This window comes from Hermetia illucens, chromosome 6 (assembly GCF_905115235.1).
Source record: "Hermetia illucens chromosome 6, iHerIll2.2.curated.20191125, whole genome shotgun sequence".
NCBI lineage: Eukaryota > Metazoa > Arthropoda > Insecta > Diptera > Stratiomyidae > Hermetia > Hermetia illucens.
The window spans coordinates 36,868,225-36,893,029 of NC_051854.1; the positions used below are offsets into that span (position 1 = coordinate 36,868,225).

General features: G+C 44.5%; 1 protein-coding gene across 1 annotated transcript in view; it reads left to right on the forward strand.

Annotated features, from left to right (window-relative positions):
- The window catches only part of LOC119660382 (glucose dehydrogenase [FAD, quinone]), a 46,886-nt gene extending 25,451 nt beyond the window's left edge, over positions 1–21,435 (forward strand). The window contains exons 3-6 of the mRNA XM_038068906.1: positions 11,191–12,407; positions 12,468–12,601; positions 20,406–20,558; positions 20,616–21,435. Of these exons, the coding sequence (XP_037924834.1) occupies positions 11,219–12,407; positions 12,468–12,601; positions 20,406–20,558; positions 20,616–20,963 (1,824 nt within the window). The 5' untranslated portion in view covers positions 11,191–11,218 and the 3' untranslated portion in view covers positions 20,964–21,435. The remainder of the gene's footprint in view (positions 1–11,190; positions 12,408–12,467; positions 12,602–20,405; positions 20,559–20,615) is intronic.
- The last annotated feature ends 3,370 nt before the right edge of the window (positions 21,436–24,805 follow it).

Genomic DNA, 24,805 nt, shown 5'->3' on the forward strand with positions numbered 1-24,805 from the left:
AAGTACCATGGATCGACCCATTCATCATTCAGAATTACTAGCAAAGAAGAGGGCAAATCCATGTCAAAAATACTTCTTTGCAACTGCCGGCGGACTTGGACAGAGTTTGGCAATTTTTACCGCTTATTGGTGGTTCGAAACAATTGTGGAGCAACTGTCTCCCAAGGTCCAAGGACCTCTCTCAGGGCAGAGGCAACCCATCAGATGGTGCTCCAACTCTACCCTGGGAACAGCGTGGATCCAGAACTCGTTCGTTTGGTGGTTTCCATGCATCTGTTTCATTTTGGGGATAGTTTTTTCAATTTTGTGAAAATATTATATTGCGTTCTCAAATGACACCTTATGAAAGCAGGGCTAGACTGGACACTGGTTGTTACGCCGTTGGCGACCAATTTACCAATACCAGCACTCAAAATGTGTCACTTACAGTCTCTAATTTGTCATCATCAACTGCTGTGACAACCCAAGTCGAACCTTGGCATCCATTGCCTTTAGTCGTCCCTATCAATGGCCGCTTCTTCTAGTCGGCAAAGCTTAGAAGCGACTCAGCATCTGCATCCATTGAACCTTCCATTCGTTTCCTCGGTTCCCCCGCCTGATCAACTTTTGATTAGCTCCAGTATTCATCGGGAATTCATCCTTTTTGTTGCCGGCCTCAGCAATAAGTCTCCCACTATTACTGCCGAAGGATTCCTCATCAATGGGCTAGTGTTCGTATTTAATGCCATTGACCTTGCTGTTTTCGGTTATCGCACTGCTTGTTATATACATATGTGAATGCCAAACTTCAATGATGTCTCTAATAAAATTGACCAAAATTATTATGAGGAATCGCATCGTACTTGTGTAAACTTTGTAGCTTTGAATAATTGAATCACGGATTGAAATTGGCATTGCCGATTCATTATTTAAGATTTACAATAACAATTCATCCTTCGTAGCTGTGAATGAGTATAAGCAAACTAATGCTAATTGAGACAAAATCAAAGTGATAACTAATGCGGAGATAAAGCGCAACATCATGCAAATGCGGAAAACTAAAATATGAAAATCACGAACAAACTGACTTGACTTTTTTCGTTTGAATGGTGCTTGGAAAATGTGAGTTGATTCTCAACAGAAAGTTAGCGTATTGTTCGAAAAGAGGTGTCAGTTGCATATTGAAAACAAAAGTTACGAAGAGCAGTCTTTGTTTCATTGAGAAGTATGTACTTGACAACTTATTAGCTTATAGTATGTATTTATTCTCGCTTTTTTAAGGAAGTAGTACCTAATTTTAATTAGTGAGTTAGCTAAGCTAATGAGATTGAATGAATTCACAAATCTATTGATTGTGAAAGATTATCCATCCATTAATACACACCAACAATGGAGTTGCCACACTTTCTTAATGTGTGACCTACCCACTGCCATTTCCACCTTCAAAAAATAGGTACACGGGTAACTGCATGCAAGGGAGCTTTCTATATACGATACTATGTAGGAAGTTTGCAGCACATGGAGAATACTAGCGAGTTAGCATGGAATAATCGGACAAATCTACTGAGCCAATCTTCCCTTTACTTTTACAAGCATAATTCAGAAGTTATTTCGTTGATTTCCTGGATATTTATAGTTTTTGGTTCCATCAGGGACAGTTTTACCTCCTTCACCTCGGGATAACATGACAAGTCAGTGTTACTGCTCTACTCTGTAAGGGTGCAATTCACAATCTCTCCATGCACTTCTATTGCCAAAGAAGTGTTTAGCCACCCAGTGAGCTGCGTTTCCTCCCAAAAAATGTCATTATTATTCGCATGCCAATCTAATAAGGGTTCAAAACTACTTCACTCTGCAAACTTCATCAAATTTATTGCATACGCAGTTCGTGCTCGGAGAGCGCCGAAAATCATAAGATAGGTATGCAGCGGTAGCTACGAAGTTTACGTTTCTTCTTGCTATTAACCTGAAATTATAAAATTTGATATCAAAATATAGGTTCACAGTTTTGTGCATTTTCTTCATAACGAATTTCAGCTCCCTTTACTAACATAATACAAGAGATTCCCTTAAAACGAACCAATGGTTTTTATAGCAAAAAGATATAAGGGCAACTCTGCAACTTTGTCAACCTTGCTGACAATAGAAACAAAAGTTTTTTTCACGCTGCAAGTTAATTTGACCAACCTTTGTATTTCTTTATATGGCGGTAGTCCTGTGTGTGACAGAAATTGTTACAAAAGTACACTATATTTAGTGTAATTCCCCTCTAAGCATAGAGATAATGTGATGAGCCTTTCTCTTTCTTTTCGATTAAAAATGGCTATGTGGACATACAGTGTCCGTAGATATTCCTATGCGTAGGTTCGCCCAGTGTAGTTCCCTAAGCCGTTTCTCTTAATTTTTCAGCGCCACCTACTTCCAACTCCATTGAATGACTCTGGCCCGTGTAGCGGGGTCCCTGCTCCTTTCCTGGCTAGCTCGTCTGCTATCTTCTTGTCTTCTAGCCCAATGTGGCGTGCAACCCACCTACTTCGAACTTTACTTTGCAGATCGTGGTAGATTAGTTCATATGGTACACGGTTAAACACTTTCTCCAGATCCAGAAATGCAACATAAAGAGGGCGATTTTTCTCACGCTGTTTCTCTATGAGTAACCGCCCTGCCTGTGTTGGGTGTAAGCAATGTTCTGCCTCCTATAATTAATTTCTTTCGAGGTTGAAGGAGGCATAGCTCTCTATGACGTATAATTCCGCCGGGTCACCCGGAATATGCTAACGTGCGTACCCATTCGTTCAAATTGAGCCTTTTGATCCCTTTTTACCAGCAATTCTTCTGGGTTGATAAACAAGGTTTTTCTTTGGCTCAGAGTTTTCCTTGTTGTAAGTACAATCCTTTACTCAGCAATAGGCTACAATTTACACCAAAATTGTATAGGCTCAAAAACCTGATCTTTAAAATTATTGTCTATGATTCTTTTTCTTCAGCCTTTGTCCCGTTCACAAGCGGGGTCGGCTCGTCGTGATCGGCTTCGCCATTTGGCTCTATCGAATGCCTGATCTGGGTGCAATCTCGAGGCTTTCAAATCCCCATCCAGCGTATCAAGCCACCGTTGCTTAGGTCTGCCTTTTGGTCGTTTACCATCGACTTCGATGTTCAGACCAATCTTGGCAAGTGAATTCTCGTTTGCACGAATTGCGTGACCATACCATCGTAGACGCCTCTCTCGCAACTTTTCCACGATCGGTGCAACCCCATAACGATCGCGGATATCCTCATTTCGGATGTGATCTAAACGTGTGACGCCACTAATCCAACGTAGCATCTTCGTCTCCATTACCGCAAGACGCCGTTCATTGTCTTTTATGGTCGGCCACCACTCAGAACCATAGAGAGCGACTGGACGGACGACATTGCGGTAAATTTTAGATTTGAGACGTTCGTTGATACGTCGATCACAAAGGACACCAGTTGTGGAACGCCACTTCATCCAGGTTGCGTTAATGCGTGTAGCAATTTCATAACGCAGCTCTCCATTGACTGATAGCGTTGACCCGAGGTATTTAAATCGCTCAGTTCTGGGCAGATCACTGCCGCTGACAGTGATTGTGCCTGTTTCATGGGGATCGGTCGTCAAAAATTCAGTTTTGTTTAAATTCAATCTGAGACCGTGTTGCATGAGGCGAACATTCCATTTTTGAACAAGTTGCTCGAGATCATTTTTGCTATCAGATGCTAGGAAAACATCATCTGCATAAAGCAGTGTGTAGGGCGCTGGACGTTGGATATCCCGTGTGACGGTGTCCATAACAAGGACAAAGAGGAGTGGTGAGAGGGCACTTCCTTGATGAACTCCAACAGAGACACGAAGCGGTTTTGATACACCCGCCATACTTCAAACTTTACTTTTCGGATCGTGGTAGAGCAATTGAACCCAGCGCACGAGTTCTTCTGGCACCAAGTGTTGTCGTAAAGCATACCAGATGAGTTCGTGTGGTACACGGTCAAATGCTTTCTCTAGATCCAGAAAGGCAATGTAAAGAGGGCGATCCTTCTCACGGTGTTTCTCCATGAGTAACCGCGCAGCGTGTATTGCGTCAGTAGTTCCGTAGTTCTTGACAAATCCGGCTTGATTCACGGTTATTTCAACAATTTCGTGAATACGGTTGTCAAGAATGCGTTCAAAAATCTTCATGGTATGGGAAAGTAACCGGATCGGACGGTAATTTGAACATTCTGCTGGGCTACCTTTCTTTTTCCATATTGGAACAGTGGTACTTTTTTGCCAGTCAGATGGTGTTCTTCCTTCCTGAATAACCCGATTAAAGAATTCACTGAGTCACAGTGTTGGGTCCCAGCTCTTCGCTTTCCAGAGCTCAGATGCGATGTCGTCAGGTCCTGTTGCTTTCCCCGATTTCATTTGTTTTATTGCCTCCTCGACTTCAGTTGCGCTGACTGGTGGAAGTGGTCCAAATGTCGGCAATGATTGTGGAAGTGGAGGATGAGCAAATTCTTCAGTTGAAATCTGCTCGAAGTATTCTCGCCATCTCGCCGCAACGGCTCGACGGTTGGTAAGCAAAGTACCGTTCTTGTCATTAACACAACAGAAGTGTTCGATATCCAGTGTGCGTTCATCACGGCTTTTAGCAAGTCGATACAGATCTTTCTCGCCATCCCGAGTGTCCAGTTTATCGTAAAGATTTTTGAAATGGTTCGCTCGGGTACAACGACCGCTTTCTTTGCTTTCCGGTTGGCCTTTTTATAAATTTGCCAATTAGCAGGAGTTTTATCGTCGAAAAATTTGAGGCGTTTCTTTTCACGGACCTTCATTTCAACATCATCATTCCAAAGCCAAGTATCTCGGTTGATGTACCGCTTACCCGGCTTGGTGACCCCGAGGGTTGCAGAGGCCGCTTTGTGGATCGTGTCTTTCATTTGGTTCCACGATTCTTCCACATCCGTAATGGTTGGCAATCGTATGAGTGAGACCGTTTCTTCATTCTTCTCACCAAATCGCCACCATTTAATGCGTGGCGGGCCAGTGCGTTCCTCACGCCGTTTTATCGGTGGCTTAATTCGCAGGACAGCAATCAACGGCCGATGCTGAGGTGCGATGGTCTCACAGGGAACGACTTTGCAATCAGTGACAGTGGTAAAATGTTGACGTCTTATGAGAATATAGTCGATTTGCGTTTTATTGTTCCCACTATAAAATGTGGGAAGATGAGACAATCGTTTGATGAACCATGTATTCATAAGTACAAGGTCATGGGTGTCCGCAAAATCGATTATACGCTCGCCACCTTCATTGCGCGCTCCGAACCCCTTTCCCCCATGGCACCTGTTATCGTCTGCCTTTTCACCCACATGACCGCGTTCGCGTTCAATGTCGCAGCTTTTGGAACCAGACCATCGGGTTTCTTGCAGACCGCAGATGTCAATGCACCTTCTCCGAAGGGCTCTTGCGAGTTCCTCGGTCTTTCCAGTTAGGGTACCAACTTTTAGCGTGCAGACACGTATTTGTTTTGTTCGTTGTGTGCGGACTAACTTGCTTACGTCCTGACGCCGTCCATGCGTCAAGAACCCTTGCCCATTTCTCGACAGGACCGGGGCCCGTCCTGCCGCGTCGACTGAGGTGGACGCCCTAGCATTTCTCCGAGGCCTGTGACTTAATCCGATCATCATGTTTGTAACGACATTCTATGCATTTTCTTGGTCGACCTGTCGCGGGGCCTGTCACCAAGAGAGATCAGGTAGGATTTAGCATAGTAGAATAACTCCAACTATACTCTATTTATCTCTTTCCCTGATCTCAGCATTTTATTTTTGTTTTACTGAGGATAGTACAGAGTACGTTGCCTCAAACCCTCCTCCTTTACCTGGGCTTGGGACCAGCATACTATGTTAATAGCATGGCGGAGTTAAAATGATTGTCTATGATTGAATACCTGAATTATATTGAAGGAAGATATATATTTCATTTTAATATCAATCTTCCTTCGATTTAGGCAGTTCTCCGCCTCATTAATATCCAGGCCAGTCTGAAGATCGCCCTCCTTGCCTGCATCTGTATGTGCAGATGGAGAGGAGTTAATCCCAGAAGGACCTCCAGGGATGCCGCCTTTGAAGTGTGTGTAGCCAAGAGGGCTGATATGCTGGGTTCAATTTTCTCTGGCTTCATAGGCAAACATTGATGTTACTATTGCAATGCGAATCCAGTGCAGTATTTTCGGAGTACATCCCCCACCCCTCTTGTACTCGTTTCACCTTTATGACATGTAATCTAATGGCTCCCATGTGATCAGACTTGCGCTTCCTAGTGAATGGTACTATATTGGCCTGCATTTATGCGGAGCCTCGCCTTCCTGCATCAGCTACTAGTACCCCACTCCCTTGCAGATCAAGGTATCTTGTATCTTTGCGTGCGATGTGTTATCGAAGATTCCTTTCGTATCCAAAAACTCAAACAGTGTAACTTCCTCTGTATCTATGACTTTCCGTACGTTCATCAGATGATGTCGGTGCAGTTTGGGTTGACGGTCACGCCCAGTTAGAATGTTGACATTGATGTAGGCGATTGCACATTAGAACGTTCGTTCAAATATCGTTCCCTATGACCTTCTCAAGTTTTTAAGTACAAACGATATCAAGCAGGACCGGTCTGAGAGATTTAGAGGATACCTATTCTCGCTTTCGAAATAAAGACCACTCTTGCCCGCATCCATGCCCTTGGTATAGATCTCAAGGCTATGCTGCCTCTTACCACTTTTAGGATAGATCTTAAGATGATTTCTAGGCCTCTCTGGAGTAGTGCTGGAAAAATATTATCTACTCCGGGTGATTTCAGTAGTTTGAGATTTCCATTGCCCATCTTACTCTAGCTTCTTCAACTTTTTCCTCTTATGTCGGTTGGTGGGGTGTCAGGCAGAATACTATTGCCTTTCGCTGTGGGGTCGGAGCCCTCTGTAAAGCAGATATACCCTGGCCTCCTCATTCTCGATAAATGCCCCATCTTCCTTCCTCAGACAGATAGAAGGTATTGTCTTGTCTTTGTCTATAGCTTTGTGCAGCCTGGGTGCTTGTGTGGTTTTTTCGATCCCTTTACAAAATTTCCTGCCAGTTCCCGGCTTGTTTCGCCCGTTTGAAGAGTTTTTGGAACTCCGTTCCCATTCGGTCTAGTTGTGTGTTCCATCGGGGTATGTCCCTTGATGACTTAACTGTCTTAGCCGGACAGCTGGTTTCATATGCTTCGATATGAAATCCTTAATATTCTATCTACTTCTCAGTTGTCCTCAATGTCGAATCTAATTATTCTGTGATCCGACATAGAGCGCTAATCCGATGCTCTCCAGTTCTTGAGCAAATAACTTATCAGAGTGTTCCCTAGAGTTATGTCAAGTGCCTTTTGGCTGGTGCTAGTCATGAATGTTAGCATTATCAATACATTATGTATTTCTAGCTTATTACTAAGGATGAATTCAAGAAGGTACTCTTCTTTCCGAATGGTATCGCTGCTTTCCCAGATCTCATGATAGGTGTTGTATCGCTGCCGAAGAGAAGTAGTAGCGCCTTCCTCTCGTAGAACATCACCAGTCTAATGACTAATTCCAATGGGATCCGCGTGTCGTCCCCTGGGAAGTATCCTTAAGACACGACTACCTCTCGAATTCTTTCGTCCGACTTGAACCCCAGAAGGTCTACGGCTAGGTCGTCCAGCTTGTCCTCTTCTATGGGCAGCAAACCCACTTCCCAGCTCTTTTCTTTAGGGATCATAGTAGGATTTCTATATGTCCTTTGAATTATCCTTATTGTGCACTTGCACAGATATGTTGCCAAACCTGTCGTTGATGAGGCAGTTACGGCATTTAATTGTCTCCAAGGATGGGCTATCTAAGCCGATTCTGAGGATTTTGCTTTTACCCAAATCCTTGCTTCCAATAAAGTGTCCATAATCGCGTGTAGAAATCCATGTTTTGAGTGATGAGGAGGCGCAGAAGCTTCCCCGTCTCAATTGCTGCGGTTTTGGGAGGATAGACCGTCACCACGTATGCCTCTGGTATATCATCCCTAGAGTCGATTGTTCCGTTCCCTTCTAGCCTGGCTATTTCGGGACTATAGTCCTAAGCCAGTCCGCCGTGTTCTCAATCGCGCAGTCTACCAGTACAAGACGTAGTCAAACGCATGTGCCGGTTAACATGCGCCCCATATTTCGTCACTTATACATCTCCATGACGATGGGGTCCTCAATAATTTCCTCCTCCTCACAACTGAGTATTTGTTGCGGAAATACTTCTGGCAGTATGGCCAGTCGAAAGCTCTTTACCGTATTATTCTCATGGCTCGTACTTTAACCCCTGACATTTATGAGCGAACATTGTATTGCAAATCCAAGACTGCTCATTAGGTAGAGTTAAAGCCAGGTATGCAGCGAACTATGAATTGTCAATAATATTTCTAATGCCTAAATAGATTGGAGATGACCAAAGACCTTAGAGGTCGGAAACGATCTAGAGGGAAGAAGGTTTTAAAAACCTAAAAAAATTGGCTAAATTAACGGTGAAGGTTCGCCCGCAAATTTTGAAGCTCCATCGAAGTGCTCCGTCGACACGTGCTAGTCACGCTCGGAAATGTGGAGGGGTCCTTTGAGCACTTTGATCCCTCACATGTCATTATACAAAATTTCACTATGTCCATGCGTGGGTCCGCACTGAATCCTGAAAAATACTTAAACATGGGGACTCGCGTCAGCCTGCTTGAGAGATGCTCCTTTAAAACTTCGCTCTGCTGCACTAACTTGACAGCCCGCAAACCGTGCTAGTTGGAAAATAGAGAAGTTGCCTGTGAACGTCGGGTCTCAGCCCACGACATAGTAACTCTACCAATTTATTTTCCGTTAAGGAATTTTCTAGCCTATTGGCTAGCGAACGCACAGCTTTGTAGTAGTTATCGAAGTTTTCGAATGGACCTTGCGTGCGGTCTCGCATCAGTCCAAGGATGTCGCAGTCATCTAGAAAATCCTTAACCTCCTGGCGAAGAATCTCAAGTCTACTCGATTCGTCCGACGGACTGGTTGTAATCCCAATACCAATCTGCTGCTCGGTCTCTGAATACGGTGTGCACATAAGTACACAGTGTTGGTCAAGGCCTCCATGCGGAAGAGGAACTGGCTGATCGCAAAGGGCTTGGTGAACCATCAAAAACCAGCTCCCAGGATGCCATAATAGCATAGACACGATCCGCTTAGAACTTATTAAGCGGTTGTGCTTGGCATCTGTTAGGCGCTTCGTCATCTTCCGATACGTCATAACCACACTGTTCATAATAGTCCTCGGATCCGGACCTGTCGTCGAGTCCGTAAGAATTTACTTTACTTTTGGCCCACCGTCATGTCTGTTAAATTCATTTGTATACAACCCATGTCTGTCTCTAATGTACGTGACACGAGTTGAAGCAGGCTGATGTTGTGGCTCAATATAATTGTCCGTCACCCTTGGATCCTGCATGGAAGGATCAACCCAACCCGCAGGATCTATCCTCGTGGCCTCTTGCCATCGTCAATCATCGCGGTGCGTTGCCAGGTCAAGCTCAGAGATGACCTTCTGGAAACGCCGAGGGAAGGTAATGCTAATTGTATGAAGAACTTTCACGATGATGAAATATGTTTTCAATTTCACAAAATCGGGAACGTCCAAAAAAAAAGCCCAAGAAAGTCAAGCTAAATTTCAAAATATAAAAAAGCAAAAAGAAGCGATAAATTCGGGCAAAAAACAAAAACGAAGGGAACACGAGAATTCAATCTTCTTCGTTTGAAATCAGAGAACAAAGTGAGCATGAATCATTGAGGACGGAATGGGACAGCATGTAATCGACTACTTTCGTATTCCATCAAGGGTTCATCCCACCCGTCACTTCATAGGGCAGGAAACTCTACAAGGTGGGAAGGAAAATTGAGGCTTAGAAACACTTGCTTCTGGGGAAAATGGCGTGAAATCTAAAAATTGAAAGATGAAGTCAAGTGTATGTGGATCCTAGTCCGGAACAAGGTTGAGAAACCATCGTTTCTCTACCCGCAACAAAAAAACGAAGTTTTGAGCCGGAACAAGCTATCTTCCACTGATTCAAGGAATCTGAAACTAGGCCCCACGTTGGGCGCCATTTCTAAAGACTAAATGGGTTGAAGATGTTCAAAAAACCATCTTTAGTGGACTGAGAATGTCAAGGAAGGGTGGGAACCGCAGAGGCCGCGCTTCACTGAACATCTGAGACACGAGGAACAATGATCGAGGATGTGATCCGGCGTGGATCCTCCCTTTCGATTGCGGTACTCAGGTGCGGAGTTTTACGGCTCTACGCGCGCGGTCGAGCCGTTTTTTTTTAGTTTTTATTTCCAGATTTAGCTCGCGAAGTGCTCAAAGAACACCCCTACATTCCTGAGCCTGGCTAGCACAGAGGCGTGCAAACACGTATGACGGATCACTTCGATGGAGCTTCAAAATTTGCTGGCGGACCTTTGGGGTTTTGGGATAGTTCTTCCCTCTAGGTCTTTTCCGGCCACTAAGGATGGTCTTTTGGACATGTTCAATCCATTTAGTCACTACATATATATATATGTATTTGTATTTGCTGGGAAGAGTTCTGGTTTTAGGACCTGTCCAGATTTATTGCAACTTCAATATCTTAAATGATAACGTATTGTAGTCTTCAGTATTGGTATTCTTGCAACTGGCCTTTTTGGTAGCCCTAGTGATTCCTACAATGACATTCCGTGTTTTTGTTGCCTATTGTATTAAATGGCCGGCTTATCTTCAAATCATATCCTTGGAGATTACAAAGCAATTCATGCAGTGCCATCACGGTAACTGCTTTTGTGATAGTTGAGCTGCTTTCAATGGGTTCGACTTAATTTCCTTGTCATTGACGCTCCATTGCAATTCGCAATTAAACTTGATTACTTGCATGGTTATGAAGCTAGTCAAGCGAGACTAGTTTACTAATCTTCATTGAGAAGAAATATATCGGTCAATGTTGGCGAGAATTCGCGTTACTTTCTTCAAGGTCAATGCAAAGTATACACACTTGTCTTATGCATTTACTTTAGTAATGATAGTCAACAATCGAGAACTTATCAACTTCAATCAACTTTCATTTGATATATTGGGGACTGAAAGTTAGCTATTTACTTGATAGTATTGTTTTTTTTTATATTTACAGATGACGCTCTCCATTTTCTGACTTGAAGATGGCTGTCGAGGGAAGAATTTTTATGGCGGTGTTGTTGATATGGGGGTTGAAAACCAACCATGCAAATGAATTGGATGCATTTTTTAATTTCGGAGTTCGCATTCCGGACACAAATCACTTCGATTCGGAATACGATTTTATAATAATTGGAGCTGGATCGGCGGGATCAGTTCTCGCTCATCGTCTCAGTGAAGTAAGAAACTTCACAGTTCTTCTACTAGAAGCCGGCACTCAAGAAAATTTCATTACCGACGTACCTCTGACTGCGGCATCAAATGAAATAACAAGATACAATTGGGGCTACAAATCTGAACCCACCGCCAATGCGTGTAAAGCACTAAAAGGAGGAGTTTGCAATTGGCCTAAAGGTCGTGCTTTGGGAGGTTCGAGCGTCATTAACTTTATGGTCTATGTTCGAGGACAGCAAAGCGACTTCAATAGTTGGGCTGAGATGGGGAATCCTGGCTGGAGCTACAAAGAAGTCCTACCATACTTCAAGAAATCCGAAAATATGAATGCTGACGACCTACCAAACTCACCTTTCCACGGTTACGAAGGACCGCTAGATGTTGGATACTCTAAATACACTTCGAAACTGCTTGATTCATTCTTGAAAACTGGCTTGGAATTTGGCTACAATATAACTGATATCAACTCAGACAGTCAACTAGGATTCGATAGGACCCAAGCGAACATTAGGAAAGGTAAAAGATGCAGTGCTGCTAAAGCTTTTCTGAACCCTATCATCAATAGAAAGAATATTCACATTTCGCAACGCTCATGGGTCACTAAAATAATCATAGACCCAGAAACAAAACGGGCCTTAGGAGTTGAATTTTTGAAAAACAGAAAGAGGCGTCTGGTAATGGCAAAAAAGGAAATAATTTTATCCGCGGGTGCTGTAGGCTCCCCACAAATTTTAATGTTATCGGGCGTAGGTCCAAAGGAAAATCTTGAAAGTCTAAATATCTCCGTTATACAGGATTTGAAGGTCGGCTACAATCTTCAGGACCATGTTTCCGTCGCTGGACTTATATTTCCCGTAAGTCAACCAGTGACCATTCTCGAGGAGAACATAATGAATCCCGTAGATTTTCTGAGTTATTGGTTTAAGGAAGCTGGCCCTTACACTAGCCCAGCAGGAGCCGATGCTATAGCGCTAGTGAAAGTGAATGGAACAACACTTCGTAAGAAAAAGGAATACAGAATTTTTGTTTAATTGAAATAATTGATCACTTATGTTCTAGCCTCACATGTACCTGATATCGAGATTGTTTTAGGTGCTGGTTCAATGTGTGGAGATAAATCAGGAAGCTTACGAAACCTGGTTGGTATATCGGATGAAATTTTTCAAAGGCTTTGTAAGGGAATCATTGGAAAGGTTGGTAATATACCTATAACGTCTATAATAAATATTTCAATGCTTTTTTAACCATTAAAATTTGCTGGTAATATGTGTGACCAAAGGGTAGTATAGGTCCCAGGGCGAAACGTGGATTGGTACCCACGATGGAGCATTAAACCTGGGAAATGCCTGCTGAACCAACACCAACAGCTCTACTACCAAACCCTATCTCCACCTCCACGTGGTGACCGCTGGGAGATCTTTCGTAACGAAAAGCTGCAGACGGAGAAGGATGAAGGCGAGTCTCACGCGCCTAAAAACGAGACAAATTGTACCAACTGGTCCTTCAGGTTGGGGGTTGGGTAGGGCTGACAACCCTACACGGAAAACAACTTGTTACGAAACCACAACAGGAGCCTCGGACAGGATGGACCCGGCAACGATAACGGATCAACGATTTGCGCATTTTCTCATGGAACGTGCGCTCCCTGTACAGAGATGAAGCTGATGAGCAGCTAGCGATACCCTGTCCCAATATAGGGCTGATATAACAGCGTTGCAAGAGATGCGATGGACAGGGACCGGTTTTCTGGAGAAGAGTCACTACACCATATATTATAGCGGTCATCCAGTAAACCATGTGCTCGGAGTAGGTTTCTTAGTCAGCCAAAAAATGAAACCTGCTGTTATCGGCTTTGAAAACATAAGGGAACGGCTATACACTCTGCGCTTGCGAGGCAAATTTAGAAATATAAGCCTCATAAACGTTCACGCCCCTACAGAGGAGACTGCAGAGTCGGAGAAGGATACCTTCTACGAGGCAGTAGAACGAACCCTCGAAGTCTGTCCCAGATATGATATCAAAATTATACTTGGGGATTTTAACAGCCAAGTAGGGAAGGAGCCCGTATTCAGGCGATAAGTTGGCTCCCATAGCTTACACGAAAAAACAAATGATAATGGACTGCGGATTATTCAATTAGCAGGGTCACACGAAATGGTTGTTGGAAGTACCTGGTTTGCGCGGAAAGCGGTCCACAAACATACGTGGGCCTCTCCAGACGGGGCCACTTTCAACCAAATTGACCACGTGTTGATCGAACGCCGCCACCTCTCAGCCTTGATGAATGTCAGAACATATAGGGGGCCAATATAGACAAGGATCACTATCTCGTTGGCATGGTGTTCCGGGCTCGAATAACAATACCACCTACAATCCCCTCTGACAATCAGGTGAGAGTGAATACTGAAGCCATCCACAACACAACCCTCCGCGACACCTATAAGAGGGAAATGGATGCCGCAATAACCGCAGTCAACAGAGGACCTGGAGATGAAGCATCAACAAATGATCTTCACAATCACATGAAGAACGTTATCATGGATACGGCCACAAGCATACTTGGCCCCAGCCGCAAAAGAAGTCGGAATGGCTGGTTTAACGATGAATGTAAGCTAGCAACGGAACGGAAGAATGCTGCATACCGAGTAATGTTGCATTCTCAAAGAACGCGGACACGCGCAGAGGCTTATCACGAACTCCGTCGGGCGGAGAAGCGACTTCACAGACAGAAAAAGGAAGCCTGGGAGAACCAACAAGTCTGTGAACTAAAAAAGTACAGGGAGCAACCGCACCAGGCACGCAAGTTTTACCGACAAGTCAGCAGGATGAAGCCTTATACACCTCGATGCTCATCCTGCCGAGACAAAGAGGGAAATCTGATTTCCGACAGAATGGGCATATTAGAGCGATAGGTTGAGTACTTTGATGAGCTACTGAACAACCAGAACATCGGCGAGTTGGAGGTCCCGCCAACTGAAGACGACGGACAAATACTGCCACCACCAAGTTTAGGAGAAACAGTCCGTGCAATTCATCGGCTAAAAAATCATAAGTCGCCAGGAGCCGATGGAATTACAGCCGAATTGGTTAAATATGGAGGCGATCAGTTACACCAAGTGGTTCATCAACTTGTGCTCAAGGTATGGGACAGCGAATTAATGCCTGACGATTGGCAACGAGGCATTATCTGTCTCATACATAAAAAGGGAGATATCACACAGTGCAGCAATTATAGAGGTATTACGTTGCTGAGTACCATCTATAAGATATTCTCGACTATCTTGCTAGGCCGGATAGCCCCATACGCCATACGAACATCATTGGCCCATACCAAAGAGGCTTCACTCCAGGCAAATCAGCAACAGATCAGATTTTCTCTCTGCGGCAGGCGATGGAAAAACTTTTGGAATATGGACAACAGTTGCACCATCTGTTCATCGACTTTAAAGCTGCTTATGATAGCATAGCCAGGGTAAAACTGTACACGGCCATGAGAGAATTAAGTATCCCGACGAAATTAATAAGACTGACTAGGCTGACCCTGACCAATGTGCGAGGTCAGATAAAAGCAGCAGGATCACTCTCAAGACCATTCGATGTCAACAACGGTCTACGACAAGGGGATGCGCTATCATGCGTCCTCTTTAACCTGGCCCTCGAGAAAGTGATCCGTGATGCTGAGGTGAATGCAAGAGGTACGATCCTCTTCAAATCCACCCAACTACTGGCCTATGCTGACGATATCGACATCATGGGAAGAACCACCCGAGACGTACAAACTGCCTTCATCCAAATCGAGCAGGCGGCGCGAGATCTTGGACTGCACATCAATGAAGGCAAGACAAAATATATGGTGGCAACGTCAGCTCCGAAGACGAATCAACCAACAACATCAAACCGCACTGGTCAAACACGAAGAAGAATAAGGATAGGAGAATACAACTTTGAGACCGTTGACAATTTCTCCTATCTAGGGTCGAAAATCACAACCGATAACAACTACGATGATGAAATCCGCGCACGGTTGTTGTCAGCTAACAGAGCCTATTTCAGCTTACAAAGACTGTTCCGCTCGAAACGTCTCACCATAGGGTCAAAGCTCTTACTGTACAAGACTATGATCTTGCCAGTCCTCATGTATTCCTCGGAAACTTGGGTTCTTAGCAAGAAAAATTGCGAACTCTTGGCCGCGTTCGAGAGAAGAATCCTTCGCAGAATTTTTGGCTCCCTACAAGAGGATGGACGATTCCCTAGGCTACACAATGACGAAATCTATGAGCGATGCCATGACCGTCCGGTTGTGGATAAAATCTGGCTCAATAGGTTACGGTGGGCGGGTCACTTAATCCGTATGGATGAGGATCATCCCACCCGGAAAGTCTATAAGGGCAATATCTATGGTAGAAAAAGAAGACGAGGCAAACCCTGCCTAAGATGGAGCGATAGCGTAGGACAGGACGCCAGACAGCTTTTAGGGATATCGAATTGGTGGACCTCCACGCAAAACCGGGATGTCGGGAGTTCCTTATTGAGGCAGGCCTAAACCGGGTACCGGTTGTTGCGCCGTTGATAATGATGATGATGATGAATGTGTCGCTGCACTGCACACGATTGAACTGAAAACTAGAAACACGTTATAACTTTTTATTTTATTTATGATGAGGGAGCTCAGTAAGAAAGATCCTCCAGGAAACCAGAGGTAACCTCTGAATAATAATAATAATCGATGGCATAACACTCTATATTGGATTAGGGCCTTGAAGTGTATTAGAGCAGTTCATTCGAGACCGTATCAGATTACTACAGTTCACCCTAGGAGGCAATGTGGTGTGAGTGGTCACAAGGGTTAAAATGTAGCTGTGGACGGTGAACTCTGAGTACCAAGTGACCCCCAGTTGTCTCGGCAAAAGGAGCTCTGCCGAGATCGACTTATTTTCCTCTGAAAAACAAAGGCCATGGCAACCAATTATGAAGAAACGAAAAACTTAAAAAACCAATTAAAAGATTTCAACAGCTCTTTGATCATGACGATCCTGTCCTGAGTGAAGACGCATCCCTGAGCCTTTCGACGGAGAACCTGAGTCTATACTCAGATTCGCCACTTATTCAAGTGGTAACCAACCCTATTGGGACCCAATCCTTAACGGATGAGCCAAAGCAATCCCCTTCTGTCAGCATTCCTGATCCCGGGCTCGAATCGGCGCCATCTGCTGAGGCTAAAGTATTACCCACGGATAAGCATCTGTCTTGCGACAGCAACCACTCTTCGGGCAAAACAATGCCTCCGGACAAAAAGCCTTCGAGCAAACCGCCTCCATGCAAACTGCCTCTGGGCATACCACCTTCGGACAAAACACAACCACCGGGTTGCGCCAATATTGAAGGGAAAAGATCGTCTGGAATCTGCGGCTAAGGGCAAACCAAGGAGGCAGCTGTCTTCAGAGGATCCCAACTCTTCGGCTCAAATGGATGCAAAGAAATCTTCATTTGCAGCCTGGGCTACCGAAGTCGATGGATGGGTCTTGTATGGCGATAGCAATCTTTCCGGTTATGATACAGAGCAGTGTGAGCAGCTTACGAGGAAACTCCTCTTAGCGGTAAGGATTGCATCCTTGCAAGGGGGTATACCGTTGTTAATGTTACGGATAAATTTTGCCGACGAAAGCATGAACGAGTGGCTTAGACAGTACTGCTCCTCCTTCAACGATGTGTGGGAGGGTGCGCGACTGATTCTGACCAGGGTTTCCGAGCTACCATAATTTGAAAAGTGCTTTTTCTTGAAGAGGAGCGTAATAGTGCATAGGTCCTGGAACAACCTGGAGTCCAAAATAACGTTATCACCTCCATCTGGATGCTACTAGGTAGCAAAGCAAGAAGAAGAGCCGATAGGCCGGGAACTTTTCTCACTATCGGCGTTCCTGAATTGAATGTTAAGAAGATTCGGGAACAAACCGGCTATCGGCCCTACTACGGGCTTGGAACCATCACATTACAAGCGTCGGCTCCTAAAACCATTAAGTGCGACGTGCAGCTTACGACATTTTCATCTGAACCATCGATGAGGTGCCATATCTTTCAGATAAATTTGCAGCATTTTAAAGCGGCAACTGCACTTATCAGTCGTCGGATCAACATCTACAAGATATGTATATACCTCATACAAGAACCGTGGAGAAATTAGAGGATGCAACTTCGGATTGACCCCTCTCCTGCATGGTGGTTTCAAAAAAACTTGAAGCTATCTTGGTTAACGATCTATGTGATGACGACACCACAACGATCAAATTGACCATAAACAGCCAATAGGGAGACAAAGTTTCCAGTGGAACATTCATCAGAGCTAACCAATATGCCAAAAGTAAAGTCATGGGTATCATAGCAGGATGTGATGTTAACGCCCACCATATATGCTGGGAAAGTTCCAACATCAGTGCCAGAGGATCGAGACTGCTAACGTATCTGGTAGGAACTGAATTGCTGATAATTAATTTGGGTGTAGGGTGGGTTCATTCACTTTCTTCCCCGTTGTCAGGCAAGAGATCATCGACATCACGGTGGCATCCCCTAACATTGCGGCTCATGCCGGAGAACGGAGAATATTAAACGATATCATGCTCTTGGATCACAGGCGCATTGATTTCATAATGGACATGGATCCACTTCCACCTACTCCATTTCGGAATCGACGTAATATTGGGCGACATACAAAGCAGAACTAAGCGCCCAAGTTACGATCTCTGGGAGACTCATCAAATCCATTGCTGAAATTCAGGAAACAGCCCAGATGATCACTGCCAACATGAAATTTGCTTTCGAAAAAAACTGTCCACTAATGATGCCAAAGAAGGGTAAAACACCATGGTGGGACTCAGATTTGGCGAAACAAAGGAGAACGACAAGTGTGTCCCTCAACATAACTCTAAAGTCTTATTCAGTCGCTTGATGGATTCGGTACAAAGGGGCTCAAAAAGCTCTAAAGAAAAGCATAAGGTCGATAAAATGGTCTCTTGATTCAACCTCAAAACTAAAGCGGATCCTTGTCAAAGAACGTAGCCAGCAGGTGAACGCTAGGAAAACTGGACTAGTTATGTTCACTAGGAACATCAGTTACAGCAGCTACATACTACCCACTTTAGCAGGGGCGGAAATCCAGCTAGTACAAACAGTCATCAGGCATCACAACTAGGAACAATACCAAAAAGCCTGCAGATTGCTCTGGTGCTGTAGCACTGCGATCGACCTGGGGACTTTCAACAAAATCGATTCATTGGATGTATACCTCTATAATAAAACCCATTTTGACGTATGTGTGCATCTTCTGGTGACCGAGCCTGGACTGCGCTAACAGCAGGAAGCTGCTGACGCAGATTCAGAGGCTCGGTTGTCTAAGTTTTCTTGGAGCAATGAGTAGTATGTCGACCATGGCACTCGAAGCTATTCCAAACTTACCCACAATCCATTTGGAGGTAAAACGAAGAGTGTGGAAGCGTGTGGAAGCCTACAAACGCCGTTGGCGAAAGACCGATGAATAGGCGATCTTCGGGGATAGTACAATGGGAATAGCAAAACTCTGAGTGTTTGGAGCTGCGGCTCCCCCATTAAACTAAACTAACTAACTACTTCGACCTTCTCTTCGATAAATTCAGTTGAGAATTCTCATTGGAGGCCATAACTATCAATTGTGCTTTTCATGGTCCCTCCAGTTAAACACACAAGCTTGCAGTTTAACTCGAAATAATGTCCCGTCAGAAAAGATGATATAAGACAAATGGTCAATCGTGACCAAGCGAAGCAACTCTTGGCAAAGTTTTTGACGCGGTAGTGCACTTTTTGGAACTTCCACAACTTTTCCGCCCAAGGGTTGTACACCTTCGGTTGATATGCATATTTTATCACACTGCTGGGATGCCTCTCTATATTGCATTTCTGGATCTAGAGAAGTAGTTCAACCAGGTACCAGGTTGTGTGGCAACCTAATTCGGTATATTCTGCGGTAACACCTGGTGCCAGAGGGACGTGCGCTGGGTTAAATTTCGCTACCGCGATCCGAAGAATAAAGTTCAAAATGTCGCAAGTATAGGAACACCACTTCGCCCTATGCAACATGGTCTCAAATTGATTCGGAATAAAACACAATTTTCGGCAACTGATCCTAATGAAACAGACACTATCACTGGTGGGTGGTGGTGACCTGCTAAGAACTGAGCCATTTTTCGGATTGCATTAGTGAAACTTGGGTTAAGTGGTGTGTGAAATCCAAAATTTACCTCTATAGTTCTGTATGCTGCCCGACTATCAAAGGCAATGAACGGCACTTTGGAGTAATGTAAATCAAAATGTTGTTCGGATCTGTGGCGAAAGAAGCCATGATCACTTCCCAAAGGAGGACATCAGTGATCGTGGAAAAATCACACTGATTGTGGAAAAATCGCGAGGAAGGCGTATTCGATGATATGGGCTAACCGGAATACACTTGAGTCACAAGAGTGGTCTGAACATCAAAGTCGATGTGAAACGACCAAAAGGGTGGTTGAAGCAACGATGGTTTTATACACCGGATTGTGACTTGATAGCTTCGCAGCTCCATCCAAATAAGGCCTTTGACCGCGCAAGATGACGTAACCGATCAACACGAGCCGACCTCGCTTCTCAACAGGACAAAGGCACATCAATTATTTGGTAATTCGTCTTGGATTTCATTTTTAAATTTGCGGACCATAGCAAGAGAGGTTGTGATCGGTTTATGGCCACCAACCAAACGTTCATATACGCTGCCAGTTTCATGGCAATATTTTATCATATAGGAGTCTCTCAATAATATAAGTTTTTGGTATTCCAATCAAGGTAATACCAAAATAAGGTCTTAGAAGAAGCCCGCCGTTTTCAATTCTTTCCTCGCTTTTTTTGTAGTGTGTAGTAGAGTTGCTAATAGTTCAATTAAATAGTCATCCAAAAATTATTTATTATTATTCATCTACGTTCTCTTCAATATTTCAGCATGCTTTCGACCTGGTTCCTGTTCTTCAACACCCTAAATCTCGCGGAAGAATTTCCCTGCGGAGTAAAAATCCCTTCCATTGGCCTATAATGGAGCCAAATTACTTAGACGATCCCGATGATTTGGCCACGATTGTCGAAGGCATCAAACTGGTAAGCAATTGAAAATGTAGTTGAATCTACTGGAAAGTGACGAGTGAAAACTTCCAGGCTATTAAAATTGGTGAATCGAAAAGTTTTCGAAAATTCAAAAGCAGGTTTAATACGAACTCCCTGCCACATTGCCAAGATTTGGATTTCCGGAGCGATGAATATTGGAGATGTTACGTACGAAATATTGCTTCCACAATTCAACATCAATGCGGAACCTGCAAAATGGGCCCCAAGACGGACCCTGATGCTGTTGTAGACGCAGAGTTGAAAGTATATGGGATTGAAGGCCTAAGAGTGGTCGATGCATCTATAATGCCAACGATAACAGCAGGACACATCAATGCAGTAGTTTACATGATCGCAGAAAAGGCCTCCGATATGATCAAAGCCTTTTGGCAGCAGTAGGGAATTATGAAATTTTTACTGAAAAGGATTGAGAGGGTCAAAATTTGATGAAAAGGCGTATGTCCCATTTTTGGTAAAAAGTATTTTATCGCTTGCATGGACTGTATTTCGGGAACTAACTCTTCTCCCCTTCAGTGCTTTACATTTTTGTACCGAAGAATGTAACATGCTCAGAGAAGAAATAATTCTTTCCCGCTCCTGAAACGAAGAATGTAGGCCATTAACGGAGCAGTTGGTTCCCGAAATACAGCTGCCAAAAATGGAACATTCCTTTCCTCTAAATTTGAAATGTTAGCTAATAAAAGTAACCTCAGATTTCAACCGCGATTCAGGAGGTTTCTCATTATAAGTTGATTTAAGAATTTCAAGTCTAATTTAACTAGTCTTATAAAGTAGTATAAGAAACTAATTTATTATAATAAACAGTCGAATTCCATATTTTATATTAAATATAATTAAAAAGAATGTTCGAGCTGCTGGGTTGGTTTCTGATCTAGTGAACACCAGTATTAAACCTGGCGCACTTTCAGATGTTGACAGAAGGAAGCAGTTTAAGTATGCGTATCTAAAGATCTTTTCATTAAAAGTCCCCAATTATGTCGAGCAGGTCGTTAAAATGTTGGGTGCAAAATAAATAATAAGAACATATGTAGGGAGGTATCAGTGGCCGCTCCCAAATAACGCTGTGGTGCGTCATTTCGATGTCTCAAACTCCTAAGACTGTGACTGCTGTTATGGGAGTAAGGGGGCGGAGTCCAACAGGCTCGGATTTTCATGGCCAGCCGATAGCATTCATGAAGGAAAGCAGCTCTCCCACCCGGCAGCAAGGAATCTCTCTGAGATCCCCAGGCAAGATTTGCCTGGTATCCCTAGCCTGACTCTAGCTAACACTGGGCAATCGCAAAGGAAGTGCTTGAGGGTTTTCCCCTCTCCTCCGCAGGTTCGGCAATGCGAATTGTAAGGTATGCGAGCTTGAGGGCATGGTCCCCTATGACCCAGTGTGCCGTGCAGACCGCCGTAATCTTGAATGCATTTGCACGCGTCTGGCGCAAAAACCTTCGTGATCGGGTTTTGTTATAAGCGCGACAAACCTGGGAGACCATACGACTCGGATACACGGTGTGTAATCGAGAAAACCCCCACACCGACTCCACAGACCACCTTTGATCCGTCGATGATGAATATTGTGTCATAGCCTTGCAACCCGCTTTCGGTCTTCCAATCTGCCCTGGTTGGAAAGTCCACAGCAAGTTTCTCGTAAAGTTCAGCTTGCATGTTGCATAGTCCGTGGGGGATGTCCAGATTTCCCGAGGTACTTCGTCTAGGGTGTTACTATGGCCGTAGGACTCCGCTGTCCAGCGTCCGGATTCAGGTATTCTGACAGCACTGTAAGCTACAACGCATTTAATGTGGAGGAGATGCAAAAGCACATTGATCTGCGGGGCAGGACTGCAGAGCCCTGGTAGCACCTGCACACGCGGTTCTTTGAATCTTATTAAACTTTGTTCTATTGCACTTTTTGCTCAAAACATTCCACCATATAATAGAGTCGTTCGTTAGGATGAAACACACCTCAGCTGTGTACATCCAGAGAACCATCCTTGGCCGGATCCCATTTCTTTGCAGGCATAGCATCAGTTAAGTTTTGCTTGGGTTTATGTCGAGTCCGCACGCTCCTTCCATGATGTCACTCATAATGGAGGGAAACATCCGTGAAACTAATATGACCAAGTTGTGGACATACGACACCACTTTCACCCCGCTTCTATCCAATATCCGCAAAATTTCGTCCATCACTATTAACCAGAGCGCCGGGGAGGTGGCGCCACCCTGGGGCATCCCTCTGTTCATAGCTCTGGCCAAGTGGTTGCCTCCTAGATCCGACTGGATTATCTTGGTTCTTAGTATGGATATTATCTAATGAATAAGATACCCCTCCAATCCAATACTGGTCTAGGCTTCCTTGATGGCGTTAGTTCTAATATTGTTGAATGTCCCCTCTATATCCAAGAAGGCAGCTGGGGAATACTATTTGTATTGCAGTGACCGCTCTACCGCCCCAAGTACCTCGTGGAGAGCAGTTTCAGTGGATCCCGATCTTATCCACGGTAATTACTGATTTGATAGTCTCGCATATCTGGGGTGGGTACAAACCCTCCAAGCAAGGCTCTGACTCACAGTCCTGCTCGCTGGCGGAAAAGTGCATCTGAACCAGAAGCTCCAAGGTTTCACCAGAAAGTTCCGGGACGAAATCTGCTTTCTTATGAAAAAATGGGATCCTATGTTCCTTGGACAGAATCTTACTGAACCTTGCTGGTGCTTTCAATGTTCTGACGATAATCCAATCACTTGATGGCCGGCTTGTACTTCTTTAGGCAGTCGGACGGATCTTCATTTTACTACGGCAGTGGTAGTGTGTTCTTGTTGTATTTAGCAGTGCACGAGACTTTAGAGACGGTATTAAATGCCTTTTCCCGAACCTCGACCTTTGACTCCAGTTCATTTATCGTGCCAATCTTGCCGATTTGCGCACCGGAGTATTTGTTCTTGATAACTTGACCAAACTTCCTCCAGTTGATCCTCTTGTGGTCTCTCAAGGGTTTGGGGACCTGTGCAGCGAGATCTAGACTGAAAAGTATCCAACTATGATCTGAGAAGAATTTCTGGTCAGACACTCTTCAGTTCCCCACCCTAAGAATCCTGTTGCCGGTTAGTGGAGTGATATCAAGGACCTCCCCCGAGCTGGAAAATGGAGGCTTGGTATACTGCACCTGCAATTTGCAGCATTGTAAAGCGGCGACTGCACTTATCAGTTGTCGGATCAATAGCTGCAAAACATTTATATACCTCATACAAGAACCGTGGGTTGTTGGTGGGGCAGTCAGGGGCCTAAACTTCCAACATGCTAATCTATTGTATGCCAATGGAAGCGATCGACCCCGCATCTGCATGGTAGTCTCCACAGACTTCCAGGCTAACCTGGTTAACGACCTATGTGATGGCGACACCACATCGGCTAAGCTAACCGTAAAAAGTCAACAGGGAGATAAAGAGATACTATGGTGCTCTGCATATTTCCCCTACGACGCAGAAGACGTTCCCAGTGGAACATTCATCAGAGCTATCCAATATGCCAAAAGTAGAGGCATGGGGGTAATAGCAGGATGTGATGTCAACGCTCACCACATATGCTGGGGAAGTTCGAACATCAATGCAAGAGGATCGAGACTACTGGAGTATCTAGTAGGAACCGATTTGCAGATCCTAAATGTGGGTAATGAACCCACTTTCTTCAACGTGGTCAGGCGAGAGGTCATCGACATCACGGTGGCATCTCCTGACATCGCGGCTCTGATCGGAGAGTGGAGAGTATCAAACGATATCACACTCTCGGATCACAGACGCATTCATTTCGTTATGGGCATGGATCCACCTCCACCCACTCCATTTCGGAATCCGAGGAAGACAGATTGGGTAATGTATCAAACAGAATTGAGCGCCCGAATCACGATCCCTGGGAAGCGCATCAAATCCATTACTGGAATTGAGAAGACAACCCAGATGATCTCAAATAGCATGAGAGAAGCTTTCGAAGAAAGCTGTCCACTCAAGATGCCAAAGAAGGGTAAAACACCATGGTGAAACTCGGATTTGGCAAAACAGAGGAGAACGACAAGGATGCTCCTCGATCGTGCTCTGAAGGGTGAATCAAGCACTAGCTGGAATCGCTATAAAGAGGCACAGAAGGCTCTAAAGAAGAGCATAAGATCGGCGAAACGATCATCTTGGAGACGCTTTTGCGAAGAGACTAACTCTTTTGAGGCAACCTCAAAGCTGAAGCG